Source organism: Anabrus simplex, chromosome 13 (assembly GCF_040414725.1).
Source record: "Anabrus simplex isolate iqAnaSimp1 chromosome 13, ASM4041472v1, whole genome shotgun sequence".
In the NCBI taxonomy this organism is placed as follows: Eukaryota; Metazoa; Arthropoda; class Insecta; order Orthoptera; family Tettigoniidae; genus Anabrus; species Anabrus simplex.
In genome coordinates, this window is record NC_090277.1 from 70,905,942 (window position 1) to 70,923,711 (window position 17,770).

Genomic DNA, 17,770 nt, shown 5'->3' on the forward strand with positions numbered 1-17,770 from the left:
AGTCCTGTGGGCAGCCATTCTTTCCACAAGACCATCTCTTCACTTCTAGGGTCTCCAATCCAAGCTGCTGTCACATTCCTTAAATTACCTTTTTGTAGACAAGAACAGAGGAACTTAATATCTGTGGCCTGAAGATCCAGTAAGTGTTGCTGCTCCAAGACCATAAGCCAATATAGGTACCAGATATATTTTGTACAAGCTGTTCTTGGAAACTAATGGAAATGTTTCATCCCAAGTATTTGAGATACAGTGTACAGCTTTCAGTACAGTTGATAATCTCTTGATGCATGATATTGTCTGAGGACAGAACACTGGAAGTTGTCTACAATATTCATCTCTTCATCTCCAATTCCTAGAAGAACAGCTGGAGAGTTTCTAGTCATTGTCAATGTGCTTGTCCCATTGTGTGGTCCAATCTGTGTATACAGTAGAACCACGATTATCCGTTCCCAGAACCTATGTTTTCCCGGATCGTGCGTTCAAATTATGTGGTCCCACGAGCGTCGTAATTAAATCACATAAAAAAACCACATTGTCCGTTCCTCGAAGAAACGATTTCCCGGATCAACCGTCCAGAAGTTTCAGTCCCATCAACGCTAAATCCTCAATAAAGCATTTTTTAATAAACTGTATCTTACGGAAGGGCAACTATGGCATATTTATGGATCTTGGCGTTAATAATTAGAGCAAGTACTGTACTGGAAAAGTGATCGGCAGTGAACTTGCATAAGGGACCATCTTAGCATCGAATTCGGGTGGTATTGTTTACAGAATGTCAGAAATTATAAAGCGGAGAGCGGCCACAATAATTGTAAGGAGATACAGAGCATTTCGACAGCTCTACTTGAAGACGGAATGAGTTTCGTCAAATGTTCGCACTTATAAAACGTCCACGTTATGTCCAGGATTAGATGTTTGTATTTTTATTTTTTTCTATTGTATAACCGAACAGGTTTTTCGGCACTTTCCTCAGAGCACTGTATAATAACGGGGCTTTCAGGCAGAAATCGAAACTGCTCCTTCTTAACACAAATGTTGCACAAATCAAGTATTTTAATATTACCGTATACGACCATGTTATGATATACTAACAATTTGTTGGTTATTTTGATCCACCTTTTCAATACGGGTCTAATAATGAGATTAGTTACATGTAATACGACCATATTATCGAGACCAGAACAGATGTTGCACCTTACATACAAAAAGCCATGGGAGGTCTTGGGATTGCCTGTTACTGTTTTGGTCCTAATATAAGACTGGGAATTTTCCATTTTCGTGTTAAAAGTAAAAAACTGCAGTCATTTTATTTACGCACATTACATGTACAAAATAAATGGTTTTTATCATCATGATTTCCAACTCGTACTGATGTGCAGCGAGCGCGCTTTCCAGCTGAGCCCAAGGTCACGAAAAACAGTCATTTCTGAAGTTTTGATAATTTTTTCTTTTCTCTTTCCACCTGATTGGATTAGTGATGGGCAGAATTGAATATATTGCATTTGAGAACTTCTGAGAATCGATACTTGCCTTTGAAACTGTTCTCGAGTTCAACATAACCTTTAAAAGTCGATGTAGGCCTAATTTACGCGGTACAAGATTTCCAGAAACTGACTACGAACCTGAGACGAAATTACAATGGAAGATTAGGAAAAGAAGGGATTTCACCATCATGCTGGGCGCTTTTTTATCTACTGTGCTTTATTTTATTAGATGAGAGAATTAAAAACTACTTGTGGTCGATTGTCCTTTGGCTTGGCGTTATTAGATTTTTTGAAGAGTTTGACTAATCAAAATTGTTGAACTGAAAGAAGTTTTCACGTGCAACAGACAAAGTTTCCCCTGTAAAACTGAATATAAAGTATCGAGATTTTGAACTCACGTACCGGTAATTGATGTTTGATTCCGGTTTTGCGGTCTAACTTGCCTGCCTCTCATCCGGAGGGCCCGGATTCGATTGCCGGCCAGGTCAGCCATTTTTACCTGGATATAAGGGGAGGTTCCATGTCCATCCAGCCTTTGTGATTACCTTTAATTGAGGAGCTATATAATGGTGAGATGGCGACCCCGGTCTAGAGAGCCAGAAATAACGGCTGAGAGGATTCGTCACACCGACCGTCACCTCATAATCGGCAGACCTTCGAGCTGAGCAGCGGTCGCTTGGCAGGCAAAGGCTCATTGGGACTGTAGTTTGGTTTGGTTTAGTTTGGTTTGGTTTGGTTTGGTTTGGTTTGGTTTGGAGTGTTGTAAGGTTATAATTACACATTTTATTTTTGTGATGTTTAGCCAAATTGCTGATTGCTTTCATTCATTCCCAGATTTTCCATTTTCCCGCGTTGTACGTTTTATTTTATTGTCCCTCCAAAAACGGAGAATTGAGGTTCCACTGTATTGAGATTTGATAATTCATTTCTTTTTTCGTTTCCGTTACTTGTACTGATCCACTGGGATCCTGTTCTGCTTGTGTGTTTGTAGTCTTTTACCACCTGCATTCACACATATTTTTGTTCCTCCCCTCTTCCTGTGTTTATTAGGCTTTCTTCCCACCTTATAATCAGTGAGTGTTGGAGGCTGCCCTAATGATGAAGCTTGTGGTAGTACAACTGAGCAACCACTCCCTCAGAGTGAGGGAGGGAGAAGTGATATGCCTCACCGGAGTCAGAAGAGAGGGAGGCCTGAGGTGGCTGGCACAAATAAGAGGAAGTAAGGGGGCCCATAGTAATTGCCGATTTCAGAGCCCTGGGGATTTTCTGCCTTTCACTCCCTTCCGCAGAATGACTGATGAGGGGAGAGTCCATCTATTTGAAGTCAGCAGTCTATCAAGATACGCAGATTCACTGTCCTTGTCGTTTTTGTGTTTCCATGTTTGTCCTGCTCTCTCTTTTTTTTTTCCCCTGCTGTTGCTCTCTCTTCCCAAACTCTGTCTTTGCAAGCTCCTAGCACCATGCAATTTTGTCCTTTTTACTGCAACATGGACCTCTCTCTGTGTCCATAGCTTGCGACAGTCACTGTACGGCTATTTTACTGTCTTTACAAACCATCACTCACATTTTTGTTCCGTATTGAAAACAGCGATCTCACTTGGTTTACAAAAGGAGTATATTTATTATCCCACCTATTCAAGTATTGAATATATTGTAATAATGTAATATTTTATTTTTAACCGCATTAGACATCCGGATGATCTAATCATAATAACACCTTGTGACATATGTCTAATGGCTACAATACTGTAATATACCAGCTGATGATAGTCAATGAAGGCCGAAACTGGTACCGACGTAAATCTGTTCATAATAAATAATAAAGTATTGATAGGTGGAACATATTTCTTGTCTGTGTAGTGCATCCAATCAAAACGGAATGTGAAACTCATAAATAATAATATTTTACTGTCACCAGAGAGTGTCATTTACGACTTGATTCGTCAACGTATCTGATCTGTATAATTTCCGCTCACTGCACAAAGATTTTCTGACTTTCAATGCATACAATTCTGTTCTTTCCATGTAGAATTTAGTTGAGCATAATTTACTGTCTGAAAATAGTGTGTATCATATCATATCCTTTATTTCAACTTTCACTCAGCAAACATTCGCTCATTTTCCTATGTACCACCTCTGACTGGAATAAAGAAAGATCACTTCATTTACTTACCAAGTTCCTCTCTGTACTTCCTGATGGACAACTCCGTGCTCTTCACAAATGTTGCAATCTGCTTGTCAGAGAAGCCCAACTGTTTGGCCTTCAGTAACAGTTCGTTGGCCTGTGACTGGCCCACAGACTCCAAGAGAACCTGGTAGTCCACAATGTTCTTCATCTTCTGTAGGAACCAACGGTCTATCTTGGTTAACTCGTACAGACGATCTATGGTGTAGCCCGCTTTAAGTGCTGCGGCCATTACAAAAATACGTTTGTCTGTAGGCTTCTCTAGTTCTTCATCTGAGATGTCCTTGATGTAGGGATCAAAGCCGATTACATTCTCGTCCACCATCCTCAATGCTTTCTGGAAGGCTTCCTCAAACTTTCTACCAATCGCCATAACTTCACCAACACTCTTCATCGAGCTACCAATCTGGAACAGACAGTATTGATATGAGCTTGGTACACCATATTCTTTTCCTACATAACCACATATTGACAGCATTGTTAATAATAATAATAATAATAATAATAATAATAATAATAATAATAATATTATTATTATTATTATTATTATCATTATTATTTTTACAACAATTCTTAAAACAACAATAATAAGTATGATTTGATAGAACTGGATTTTTTTTCCAAGAACGAAACAATGAAACATGATAATTACAGGTTATCATTTTCAAGTATTTTCTAGTTTTATTAATCTTGCCTTAGTTTGGAAGAACTGACAACTTCAAAGTTATATAAAATGAAACTGAAAAGAAAATGGTTTCCATTTTAAAAAGAAAACGAATTGAGAACAATAGACTACGATGGTTTAGACAAGAAAAGAGAATGGAGAATGGAAGCATGTCGAAACAGATTATGGAGGCAATGAAAAAGGGAATGAATGAATGATAGAAAAGAAGGTAAAAGCAAGATTGACAGACTTGATAAAGACAAGGATAATAAGAAGGAACTGTGGAATGGAACAGATTTACGGAAGAAGAATGGTGGAAGGGAAGGGGAAAGTGGAGCAGTAACATCCATCCCCCAAACCAGCTGGAGCTGGACAATGATGATGATGATCAGATATTAGATGAAATATTTAAATTACTAATAGTTAGAACAGACAGTACTCATGCATTCATTAAAGGTGAAATACAAGTGAAAGAAAAACTATTAAAAGAGGGTTTGTTCCTTGCAAAGAACAATGAGTTGACAAAAACTCCCAGGAAGAAAAGGGGTTACATGCGTCATCATATGCTGTATTTAGGAAAAAATGTGAAGAGTGTTTCATTGTATTTGACCTCATTCGAACAAAAGATATATCTGTAGGGTATTAATTACAGATGAAGAATGGCTTAGGATCAACTCAGTTGATCACAAACAAATGATAACCTAGACTCTAGTGAATTGAATTTTCCATATACCTCATGATGTGTCCCTATACCAGGCCTTGTCTCCCATTACCACCGTGATGTCCCCGTTCCATACACTGTGCAAAATTTCATTCAGTTTTCCATTCTCCGCAGTCAGTGGGCATACAGCATTGCACTATAGTGATAGTTCGTGTTTTGGACACAAATAGGACAATTATGATCCATTCTGACTGACATGAGACACCATTCTAAGAAGCTCTTCTTTGTCATCTTAATCAAGAACAAGGCTTACTCCCTCAACAAGATGTTTCCATCTCTGGTCTTAACACCACCTCCTCTCCTCACTGAGATATCGTGTCATTTCTCTAGTTATTTCTTCAAGTCTCCCAGTCCATCACATGGTCCGAATATTCCAAAAAATCAATTAAGAGTATCCTTTTTCAAAGCAAATATCTTTGGTACGAATCTGTCTGGCTAGTTTCCATTTTAGTTACGCTAGTTGTTTTACGTCACACCAACACAGATAGGTCTTATGGCGACGATGGGACAGGAAAGGCCCAGGAATGGGAAGGAAGCGGCCATGGCCTTAAGGTACAGCCCTAGCATTTGCCTGGTGTGAAAATGGGAAACCAAGGAAAACCATATTCAGGGCTGCCGACCCACTATCTCCCGGATGCGAGCTCACAGTTGCACGTTCCTAACCGCGCGGTCAACTTGCCCAGTCTTTTTTTCTTTTTTTTCCCCCCTTTGATTTTCATATTCAAGTTATTTTGGTTTATGGACCCAAGCCCACTATCCTGGAATGGGCTGTTCCTTACCGCTTCAAGGCTCGTGAGAATTTTCGGTAACGCTTCTTTCCCTTAGCCTTTACGGATCCTTCCCTCACCCAGAAGGCAGTGGTTGCTCTCCTATTTACTGAGGAAAGCAGAATGCGACTCTTCCAACAGCTACATCATACCAAGTTCCACTTTTTCTGCCTTCACTATCAATGAGGACTTCACCAGAGCTCCATTAGCCATCACTTTACAAGATTCCTGAATGGCCTGAATAATAATAATAATAATAATAATAATAATAATAATAATAATAATAATAATAATAATAATAATAATAATAATAATTGTCCACAAACAACTTTGCTCTCATAGCAGACAGAGAGGTGACACTCTGATGTGCCAGCAAACTTGAACAAAATAAAATAGCTCTCGCGGAGCAAATACACAATGACCTCTAGGGTTAACAACCGTAATTGTAACTTGGAGCTTGCTCCATGCAAGGCTGACTACCTTTGAAAGTCAATCATGGAAGGAAATCTTTTAAGAAAAAATCCACTGCCAGGCAATAGCTAAGGAAGACCACACTCGGATACGGTGGGCAGTCAAGACAGGACAGATAAAAAACAAGCTACAGTCGATTATCTGTCTCTCGATTAACAGATCATTGAATTATGTGACTGTATAAACGCCTTCTGCAACACAATGTCTTCAAAACAAGTTTATAAAAGGAAATGCAAACAAAAATTATTATTATTATTATTATTATTATTATTATTATTATTATTATTATTATTATTATTATTATTATTATTATTATTATTTACATTCTATAGCCCCACTTTAGTGAATTTTGTAACAAAACTGTTTTTCAGTTTTCTATCAGCCCAATACTTTTCATTCTCTCGTTCTTCGTCTGAAATCATCCGACCCATCGTCCGTCTGTTGATCTTGGTTTGTAGTCTGGTTTCTCCGCCTGTGAGTTTCTTGATTCTGTCTGTTTTGCTTTCTTAAATTTTTCATTGTAATTTGTAGTGATTTCTGTAATCCATCTGATGTTGTTCACTGATCATATTTTCTGGTGTCCTGAGCAGATCTGTTTCTTCCTGATTGTGCCATTACCATTTCATTAGAAACTAGCCTTCAGTGTCCACTTTCTTGCTAGCTTTTGTTCATGCACATTCTCATTCTTCTTTCAATCTTGAGTAATGTGTCAGTTTCTGCAGTGTACTGTAGTTTTGAAATGGTTGCACTTGAGTATGTTATTTCTGGTTGTGTAACTAAACGAGTGTTTTAATTTTTTTTTTATTATTTCAAATCTTTGTTTTGAAAACGTGCACCCTCATAACAAGGCAACTGAGATCCACTTCCCAGAAGTAGGAGTGAGGCACGTAGACAGACCTCTACTAGGTGACATCAACACATGCAGACCACATGATGAGGATGGAGCCTATGAGAACAACACCAGTGCACGTGGAAAGAGAGGAAGAAGGAAGACCCAGAACCTGCTTGATGGATATGGTCAAAACTGATACTGTAGCTAGGTCATGTCATGAAGATGATTTAAAATGTTCAGTCTCCAAGGTGTAAAATAATTATCATATCCACTCAATCATATAATGATAATAAAAATGAAGTTTCAGAGATCCACAAGTTTGCATTTCTACATTTTTTAAATATGATTATATTCCAATGTATTAAAAATAAGTTTCCATGTAGATCAAATCAAATGGATATTATACTCCCTTGTTTTTACATTCATTATAAGTAAAGAACACCCCAAAAGCAAAGTGATTAGTTGTGTTACTCCAAAACAGACACTCGCATTACAATTGCCAAGCGTGTTATGAACTCATTAGTGCAAGCTCCTAGTATTCGTTTTAGCAACTGCACACAACACAAACTCCAGTATATTACTCTGCAATTTATGCTGAAACAACCCCTGGTATTGCTGCCTCCATCTGACCAATGAGACTTCTGAAATACCTGCAAGAGAAACACAAATTGGCTCAATGATAATCTTGGGGCTCCAGCTTGAAGCCTTGCCCATGTTAATGTCCATGTTTAATTCTTGTTTGTGTATTTATGAAATGTCTAAATGGTTTGAGCACACCAACATAATATTGAAACTATGGCTTTTCCTCACTCAATGTCATAAGAAAACATATAAAGGTTGTTCAAATGAAACATATACTGGACTATATACACTATTTTATATTGACAAGAGTTTGATTGGGTCTACAATCACCCCCATCGTTCAGGCACCTATCGCAACACTGAACATGTTTCTCTAGACCTTCGACAAAGGAAAACGCTAGTTCTTAGTTAAACCACTGTTACACCAGCACCATGAACTGCTCACTCCTTAGGGCTTTCTTCAGCAGACTATAGGGGAGAGATCTCGGCGAAAGCAACGCTGTGTGTCCAGTGTTGCATATTGAAGCAGAGGCACACCTCATGACAGTTTCCCTGGCCATCCATTTTCAACGGACCTTCAGAATTTCTGTAAGATGTCGCAGTGATGTGCAACATTGATCGTGGCACCGATCAATAGCCGCTCCACCAGCAGAGAACAATGTCATCACGACCTTGCCAGCTGCAATAAAGGACTTTGCCTTTTTTTGGTCTTGATGACTAAGGATGTCTCCATACACGACGCAACCTCTTATGTTGTCCACTCTAAATGGTGCCACCATGTTTTGCCATCTGTCACTATTTCCTCCACGAAATGCTATCAGTCGTGTGGTACTGGATGAGGTGATCCAGGCATATCCCCATTATTGAGGTTACAAGGTCCTCTTTCAGAACACACTCTCCATTACCCCAGTTCCCTGTGCACGATGTTGAGTACTGCACCAGGAAAAGGGGCATGAGACTTAACTAAGGGGTGTTCAGTTCTCAGGAGCAGGTACAGGGAGTGGTATTCACAGTGCGAAGTAATAGATGGTACTTTAAAATTTCAAGTTTATTCAACTTGTAAACAGAATGCATAATTCTTCTATTATTTTGAATTTGAAAATAGAAAATCAAATTTATATCTTCTGTTGAATTTAATGTTGCCTGACTCCAGCAATATCATAAATTTTCAATGAATGTTTGTAATAAATTAAATTCAAAATTAATAATTCCTTTCATCAAGTTCATAGAGTTCGTCTTGAAAAATAATGCAAAATACCACTCACTTTGAGAATTAATAATACTATAGTCTCTCTAAAATGTTATCAATTCAAAATTCCTATGGTCTCTCTATAAAGTTATCACTTGAGAATGTAAAAGAACGTAAAGTTAATCTGCTTAATCTGCTGTGTTCTATTTGTAATTACTGTCCAACACTTGGAAATATTGTGTGAATTGTGCGACTTCCAATCAGCAATGATAGTTCGTCGAAAATGAAGAAATCACTGTCTTAAAGTACAATCTTGGAGAAAAAGTTTATTCTGTTGTAAGATTGTTGGTAAAGGCACTGAAATCACCTGATTAGTCTTGAAACTGGAAAATGCGGTTCAGCGAACAGCATTTGGAACTCCTTTGCAACCGATATTGTGATGTCCACCATAGAACCACGTACCATCTCCAGCGATGTACCATGTTACACTTACCATCTCTAGCGATGTACCACATTAAGTCCCACGCCGACTTGAACATCAGGTTGATATGGTGAAAAAGGCACCCTGTCAGGGTTTCTGGTGTCACTAACGAATTTCGCGAACACAAGAAAGTTCAAATGACGGTGTGGGTTACGAGTGTCAAATTGGCACAATTTTACTAAGTGCAATTTTAAAATGTTAAGTCACTAGCAGAAAGTAATTATTGCTTGACTAATTAAAAGCACAGTTCGAAACACAGTTTATACTATTTACACACGTAATTCAATGTTTGTTCAATGTATAATAAATGTTTGGATTCTAACTGAATACGAGTTCAAATGACTATAATGCTACGAAGTGTACGATGTAGTTCACTAGTGACACAAGTCTGGTTTAGTTCAAACTTACCTAAATATTAGTAGCACACGAATTAAAGAGATATTAGGGATTATTCCCACTGAATAAAGTTAGTATTCAGCTAAATTGTCGTAAAATAGCCTTAATGTTCACTCAGTTATTCACTATAACAGTTCAAAGTAAATCACGTTAGAGTGTTAGCACAAGACTAAGTTAGGTGGAGTCGTTCACTTTCTAGCACAAAAAAATACTAAGTTTATGAATCGCAGAAATTATATAAGTTCTGAAATAGCACTGTAAAATGTTTAAGTTCGTCTCGAAACACTGGAAATTTTCTAAGTTCCAAAATACTATACAATTTTTACAAGTACGACGAAGATTGTATCGAAGATATTACGCGACAAGATTACCGGGTTCGACTCTTGCAGACCCATACACGGAGACCAACATGACAGTGTCAGCTGTGAGTTGCAAGTTGTAACTGAATATGCATTGCCGGACCCTGTCCTATTACACAGATTGTCGAGGTCAGCTGTTTCTCCTCGTGAAAAAATGCGCTTCTTTGTAGCTGAATAACTTGAAAATCCCTGGACCGATTTTCATGAAATGATGGCATGTTAACATTCAGATAATGAGCTACACGATGATATTTAGAAGTTAGTAAAATCCTTCTGGTATATTCTAGAGAGTCAGGTGAAGTTCAGGTGATAGTTGCGTCATCTGCATACTTGCAGCTGGTGAGGTATCTCGCTCATTGCTCGCAGCTCCGTGCCGTACCATTATCTCGTACACTGTAAATATACGTCCAAGTCGTCCCGTTGCAAATATTCATGTAACCAAAACTATGTTCCACACCATAGGCATTTCCTGGTACAGTACAGACCCAGCGCAGAGATTGACAACCCTTGACAGCTCATGTACAATGTTCGGCTAACGCACCTTCTCTGCTCCCATTGCACTCGGCAGGAAATATCCGTTATACACCATTCTAGCTTCAACCATCTTCTGTGTGTCAGACTGACCACATTCTGTGCTGTTACTACAAATACCACGTCATGCAGTCCTGCCACCTCCCTCATGACTATAGGCAGTGTTGACAGCTTGTTTCATTTAAACAACCCTTATGATTGGTAAAGATGAGAATAATCCAATAATCCAAAATTTTATATCAAAACATTAGCGTACAAGTATTATTGATGCTAACATTTCTACTGCATTCCAGACATTTTTCTGCTACAAATCAGTATGTTTTATATGCGACGTCATCTGCAGAAAAAGCAGGGAAATTCATTGCATTGTTAGGGTCTGCACTGATCTGTTTTGCAGTGATTCTACAAGGAGTTTATAAAGGGAAGAACAATTCTTACCTTAAAAGGCTGTGACCAACTTGATCTAAAAACGTGGAGGCCTATAACCTATAACCATTACCAACTTGTTCAACCACTGCCTCACGACAAGCTATTTTCTGTGGAATGGCAATTTCTATGAACAAGTAGACGGCGTCGCTATGGGCAGTCCTCCGAGTCCGGTGATAGCAAATTTCTATATGGAAAGGTTCGAAGAAACAGCACTCGAGACCGCACCGCTGAAACCTAAGATGTGGCTGCGCTTCGTAGATGACACCTTTGTGATCTGGAGCCACGGAAAGGAACAACTACAGCTGTTTCTACAGCATCTGAATAGTATTAACACCAGTATTGAGTTCACTATGGAGACAGAAAACGAGGGAAAGCTCCCTTTCCTCGATGTTCTGGTAATGAAGACTGCCGATTTAAACTTGGGACACACAGTATACCGCAAGCCGACCCACACAGACCGCTATCTTCAGAAGACGTCCAACCACCACCCATGACAAAAATACAGAGTGATTAAGACGCTAGCCGACCGTGCTAAGAGAATTTGTCAACCTCAGCACTTAAACGAAGAACTCAGCCACCTCAACAGGGCCCTACAACGGGTACAGCTCTAAAGATATTCAGCGAGCACACCACCCCAGACGTCCAACAACCAAGAAAAAAGAAGAGGAGCGGATGGCAGCTAAAGCCTTTCTGCCGTATATCGAGAAAGTAACTGACAGAATAGGGAGGCTACTGGAGTCCCATGGGGTTAAAACCATATACAGGCCGACGAAGAAAATCCAGGAACTGCTTAGGTCCACCAAAGACAAGCGCCATCCTCTCTCCACAGCAGGTGTCTACAAGATCCCGTGCAGCTGCAGCCAGGTATACATAGGCATTACCAAACGCAGCATCACCACATGATTGAAGGAGCATAACAGACATAGCCGGCTGGGACAAGCAGATAGATCATCAGTCGCTGAACACTCGCTGCTAGCAGGCCATGACATACAGTACAGCAACACCGAAGTACTGTCAACTGCTGTGTCTTATCACGCCCGGCTACAGAGGGAAGCCATTGAAATCCTAAAGCACACCAACAGCTTCAACCGTAAGGAGGAATCTGAACGGGTAAACAAAGCCTGGTTTCCAGTCTTGAAAGCCAACAGTGGGATAGGACACGATAGCTGCGGCAGACCAGAAGAAAGCAACGGGTGATCAGCTGCCTGTCTCCGCCAAGGCAGGTCAGCACACATCGGGCTCCCTAACGCTTCAACCATTGGCCGAAGAACAGCCAATCAGCGACCGCCGCCCACCATAGCGGCCAATAGGCGAGCAGCGTACCGTATCCTGCACTATATAAGTAGGTGGAATTACAACAGCACTTCATTCCACTGAGAGCTTCGCTGCTATCGAAGTCAGTCGGAACCCTGGATAATTTTTTTTTCTTTTTTTTTTCTTTTTTTTTTTTTTTTTTACAATATTTAAAATTCTTGTAAAACTTAGTGATTAAATTTTGATACGGAAAATGAAGTTGATTACTTGCAACCCTTGACAATGCCGAACGCAGTCTTCGGTGAAACGTCGGGACATTCACTCGCTCCTGGACCACGGCCTACAAGCCCGGAAAACGCTGAAATGATTTCTAACGCCGGCCGTGAAAGCCTTAATTGCTACATATAACCAATTTCTCTGTTATTAGAAAAATAACTGAACATGTTTCGCAGTTACATCAGCTTCTCTTGCCATCAGAGAGGTTTTGTCTCTTCTCCAGGAACATAAGTAAACACATCAGTGAATAATGGTTGCCAAAGAGTGACTCAGGCAAAGAAGTATAACTGCTGTGTGGCATTGTTAGGCATAATAAAAGCGTTCAGTTCCGCAGGCCACAAACACATTAGCAGACCTTTAGGTTCCTGTAATATACCTGAGAATATAAAAACTTCAATTAGGAAATTACTGATCCACAGTAACTTAACATTCTGAAAAATATGGAAATATTCCTCAGCCAGAAAAAGGACCCTTAAAATTTATTAATCGAATTCACTTGTGAAAATATTTTATTTAACACTGTGACATAATATTTGTATTCACTTGTGAAAATATTTTATTTAACACTGTGACATAATATTTGTATCATGAACCGATTACTGAAAAAGTTGAATGCGACGCTCAATACCACAGACCGGGCGAGTTGGGCCTGCGGTTAGGGGCACGAAGCTGTGAGCTTGCATCCGTGAGATAATGGGTTCGAATCCCACTGTTGGCAGCCCTGAAGATGGTTTTCTGTGGTTTCCCATTTTCATTTTCACTCCTGGGGCTGTACCTTAATTAAGGCCATGGCCCCTTCCATCCCACTCCTAGTCCTTTCCTATACCATCGTATCCATAAGACCTATCTGTGTCACGTCAAGTATATTCTCTCTTCTCAATACCACAGAAACAGCCGATTATTAGTAACATATCATGTCCAGTTAGTCCTACCATTTCCAGACATGTTTCTGACGATGTAATTTAATTCCAGAAACCTATTATAACAAAGATACTTCATTTGTGCTGATATAGACTGTGTTGTGTCCGGGCAGGACACAGGATGTGTTCACCATGGCCGCACCAGCGATGTTGAAAGTCTGCATAACGGCAGCCTAATGGAGTGGAACGCCATCTTACTGAAAGAATCCCATCCTGCTCTGCTCTAATTGAGGGAGTAGAAATTCTTGTAGCATATCCAGGGAATTGACAGCATGAACAAGTTCTTCCGCTAAACAAGAACGGGCCATAGATTTTTCTCACTGGTCACTCCACCAATGTCATCACTGACAGGTGACAAACTCCCAGGTTTATAAAGTTGAGACGACTTATATAGAAATGGACTTTTATTAGACCGCTGGTCAGGAACATGATGCACCATTTCAAAATGTCCTCAGGTGGAGGAGGGGCTGGATTCCTGTAACACTAGAATTTTTTTGCACTTCACAACACACTGCACGTACCGCTGTTGTGACGTGACCACCATATTTGTTCATCGTGCACACTAGTGCTGCCATGTGGCTACAGTACAAAAAACTCCACTCACCCGAAACATACATCCTTCCTGCTCATACTGCAATAAACTGCTCTCAGAGTTAAGTACATTAACAGTTTACTTTTCTGACATCTCAAACAGATCACCCACTACATTTATAACAGTGATATCTGATAACAAAAGAACAAAAAAGCGTGTACTTTTCTTGAAAATTGCTTCCAATCAGATTACAGAAATAATACACTTATCAAAGTAAAGTAAGCATATTTACTGTTTACCCACCAATGTCTAATATCTATGGTTAGATAACAAGTATATTTCTTAACACTTTTACGATGGGCACCGAACGGAGGCTGCTACCCCATGTAGGTCGGATAGTTCAAGCCTGATGTAAAAACACAATACATAATTATGTATTGAATAGGTGGATTGTAATAAACCATTGTCTTTTTACATCATAATTGATCTTCAATACGGGTTCTAAAATGAGAATAGTTACTTGTAATAGTTCAAGCCTCAAAGAAAGAAACTGAACTGCTGCACTCAAACTACTATAACTCTAAAATTATTTAAGATATCGACCTCAAACATGGAACATGTACTCACTAGGTTACTTCGTAGTCTGTACGTTGTGATACAATAAATGCTCCTTAATTATGTGATTTTGAATTTATCGCCAACTCGAAATTCAGAAATGATAACCCTTGCTGCATCACAAAATATTCTAAGATCCTTTAATGTACAAGCTTACCTTGGTTCACAGTTAAATCTTTCAAATGCTGCAGGAAAAAATATGTTTCCAAAATGAATCCAACAAGGTGCCTTTATTGAAATAAAGCTCTTGGATAATGTCAAACACTGTCAAACGTAACCTCACACCCGGGAAAAATAAAACACGATTCAAAGACAAAGAGTAACACGCACGACGCAATTTAAGTACAGTATAAAGCATTTGCACAGGGGAGCCAAGAACGCTGTCCAAATTAGAAACACATGACACCAACAAAACAAACTTTAAAGACCCAGACATATATTTAACGCAAATATCAAGAATAATAAATAACTTTGTACAATACCTGAAAAGTTTGTAAATGCGTAATGGTTGAGTAGGTTTCCCCCCCACACATTAGGCTTTTTGCCTTTAAAGAAAGAATGTACGAGAGGTTGCTTCATTTTTTTTAACGAATACTGCAACGCACTGCTCCATATGGTCCATAGCCTCAACATCACCTGCACTTATCGCAGAATCCAACATGGCTAGAGCGGCAAGTACATGGAATAGTCGCTGCCTGCGCCGTAACTCCCTCTGGTGTCACGTGATCACAGCTGATCCCGTCTCTTCCTGGTCATCTTCGTTGTCTTGTTCCTGTTCTACTTCATTTAATGAACCAAAACCACACTTGACGACGCAGTTCTTGATTGTCGATGAAGGAATAGCGTCCCACACTCTGCATTGCAACAATCACGTTCCACTTGCGTATTTCTCCCGCCGGAATATTTCTAGCAGCTTCACGTGGAAAGTAACGCACCAGTCTCTTTCTGAAGGCACGTTTCAAAGATGAAAGTATTCCTCGATCTAGGAGCTGCAAGTAGCTCGTAGTGTAGGCCGTCAAAAAAAGAAGACGCACATGTTTTAAAATTAAATTATTTTTGTGAGCAGCGCACTGATCCAATAACAGAAGTACTTTTCTGTCCTGGTGTGCCATTTTACACGCAAGGTATACCAGCCACTCCTCAAAAATGTTGCCTGTCATCCAGGAATTTTTAGACTACTTATTTTTGCACGGAAAGTGCCTGATGCCCTTAAAACATTGTGGCTTCTCGAATTTGCTTATTACGAGGGGAGAAAGTCTCTCGCTTCCGTCCACATTGCAACACAGGACTGTGACCCTATCCTTGTACGACTTCCCGCCATGACACTTCTCTCCTTTAAAACCATCAGTCCATTTGGGCTCGGCATTAAAAAACAATGCAGTCTCATTGGCATTGAAGATATTGTTTGGTGTATACGAATGCCACGCTTTCTCGCCAACTGTGCATCGCTAGTGTTCACTCCGCACACTGCCTGCCACATGATACTGTGCCGTTCCATAAAACGCTGAAGCCAAACGTTTGAACACAAACTCAAGCCCCATCTTTAGCGCCAGCTCATTCGCCTTCACCTTAATAATCTCGCCATCAACAGGGATATTGTTCGCTCGAACATACCGAAATCACTCGATAAATTCCACTTCCAAATCAGGGTGTTTAACTCCTCGAATGCACATTCACTTTGCTGTATTTACACCCTGCACTTTTTGAGCTTCTATGCTCTCACAATTTCTTAAAACCATTGAAAGCGTGGACACAGAAATTCCAAAGTTTTTAGCTATTTCAGTTGTTGTTTTTTGTCCTTTGTCGACCTCCCTTATAATTTTCGTCTTCTCGCTCAGTGTCTTGGAAGAATACTGACGCTTTGCCACGTAGCAAAACAAAAAAGGAACACACGTGCCCTAAACTAAAATACCGTCCCAATAAACTAAAACACAGTATTAATAAAATATAATAACTTCGAAGTTTTTAACTGCACACTAAAACATTAAGTAAAATGAGCAACTACAAGAATACAAAAGAACTACGATTTCACTAGAACTTGGCAACTCTGAAACATGCTGTAGGCACACCAAAGTCAAAGTTCAGAGAGGTACCCCTGCATGTTTCGCAAGACGCATTCTATAATGACGTGAAGAATTTTTAATTCAAATTAAGCCGTAAAATACTATTTTTAACAAAATGAAGGACAGTTTCAAATTAAAAGTCTGAATTGCAATACTGGGAATGACATTGTTCTTCGAATTACGAATTATCTGTATTTCAAATTAAACATTTAAATAACATGCAAAACCATACCTCGTGTTTTCGGAAACGAGAGATACTTCGAATTAGGTGGCATTTTGAATCAACCGATTTCGAATTATCGAGGTTCTACTGTACTTTTCAAAACAATACCGTTTGTGGCTGTATTCAATAGCCTTTCTAAGCACAGTGTAGTATGAATGCCTTATTTGTGCCATTCGTATACTCATTGTTTTAAAATATGCAAGGATTGCTCTTTACGGCTACTCTCCGTTTAGTATTAGCCGTTAACCATTAGAAATATCGAATTTACTGTCACTCGGTATCTGTTATAACCGGTCTGTACATTATTAATCACAATTATCGGCAACCATCAGCAATTGAATATGCCGCACCATGTTGACCTCTGCACAGGTGCTCCAGGGAATATCCGACATGATTTTGTTAAATACATGACTGTTTAAAGAAAGAAAGAAAGAAAGAAAGAAAGATGCAGAAACAATTTATATTTCATGACTACACCGTTTGGAACTCCTAATCTCGCCCACAATTTCATCAATAATCAAGAAAATACACACAAGGTGCATAAAAGCAAGAGTTCTTGTAGCCCGCCACCTACTGTCGGCTGTCACGTACTGTCAGCTGGAAACTACTGACTGACTTAGAACTGTATATATTCAAATTTGTTGGTGTTAAAACACTAAATTGTTCCGTTCGAACTTATATTACATTGATAAAACTAAATTACATCAAAATCTCATCGTCAATGCTATTTGAACTGACACACAAGGTGTTAAAATTAAAAAGGAATAATTTAAGCAATACCAAGTAAACAAAAAGCA

General features: G+C 39.4%; 1 protein-coding gene across 2 annotated transcripts in view; it reads right to left on the reverse strand.

The window, feature by feature from the left end:
• The window catches only part of r (carbamoyl-phosphate synthetase 2, aspartate transcarbamylase, and dihydroorotase rudimentary), a 394,723-nt gene that overhangs the window by 266,934 nt on the left and 110,019 nt on the right, over positions 1–17,770 (reverse strand). Inside the window, exons 11-12 of one of the 2 annotated variants that reach the window (XM_067157338.2) lie at positions 7,706–7,774; positions 3,658–4,075 (exon numbers count right to left, since the gene is read on the reverse strand). In XM_067157338.2, the coding sequence (XP_067013439.2) occupies positions 3,658–4,075; positions 7,706–7,774 (487 nt within the window). The remainder of the gene's footprint in view (positions 1–3,657; positions 4,076–7,705; positions 7,775–17,770) is intronic. The other variant, XM_067157339.2, reaches the window with a different exon arrangement.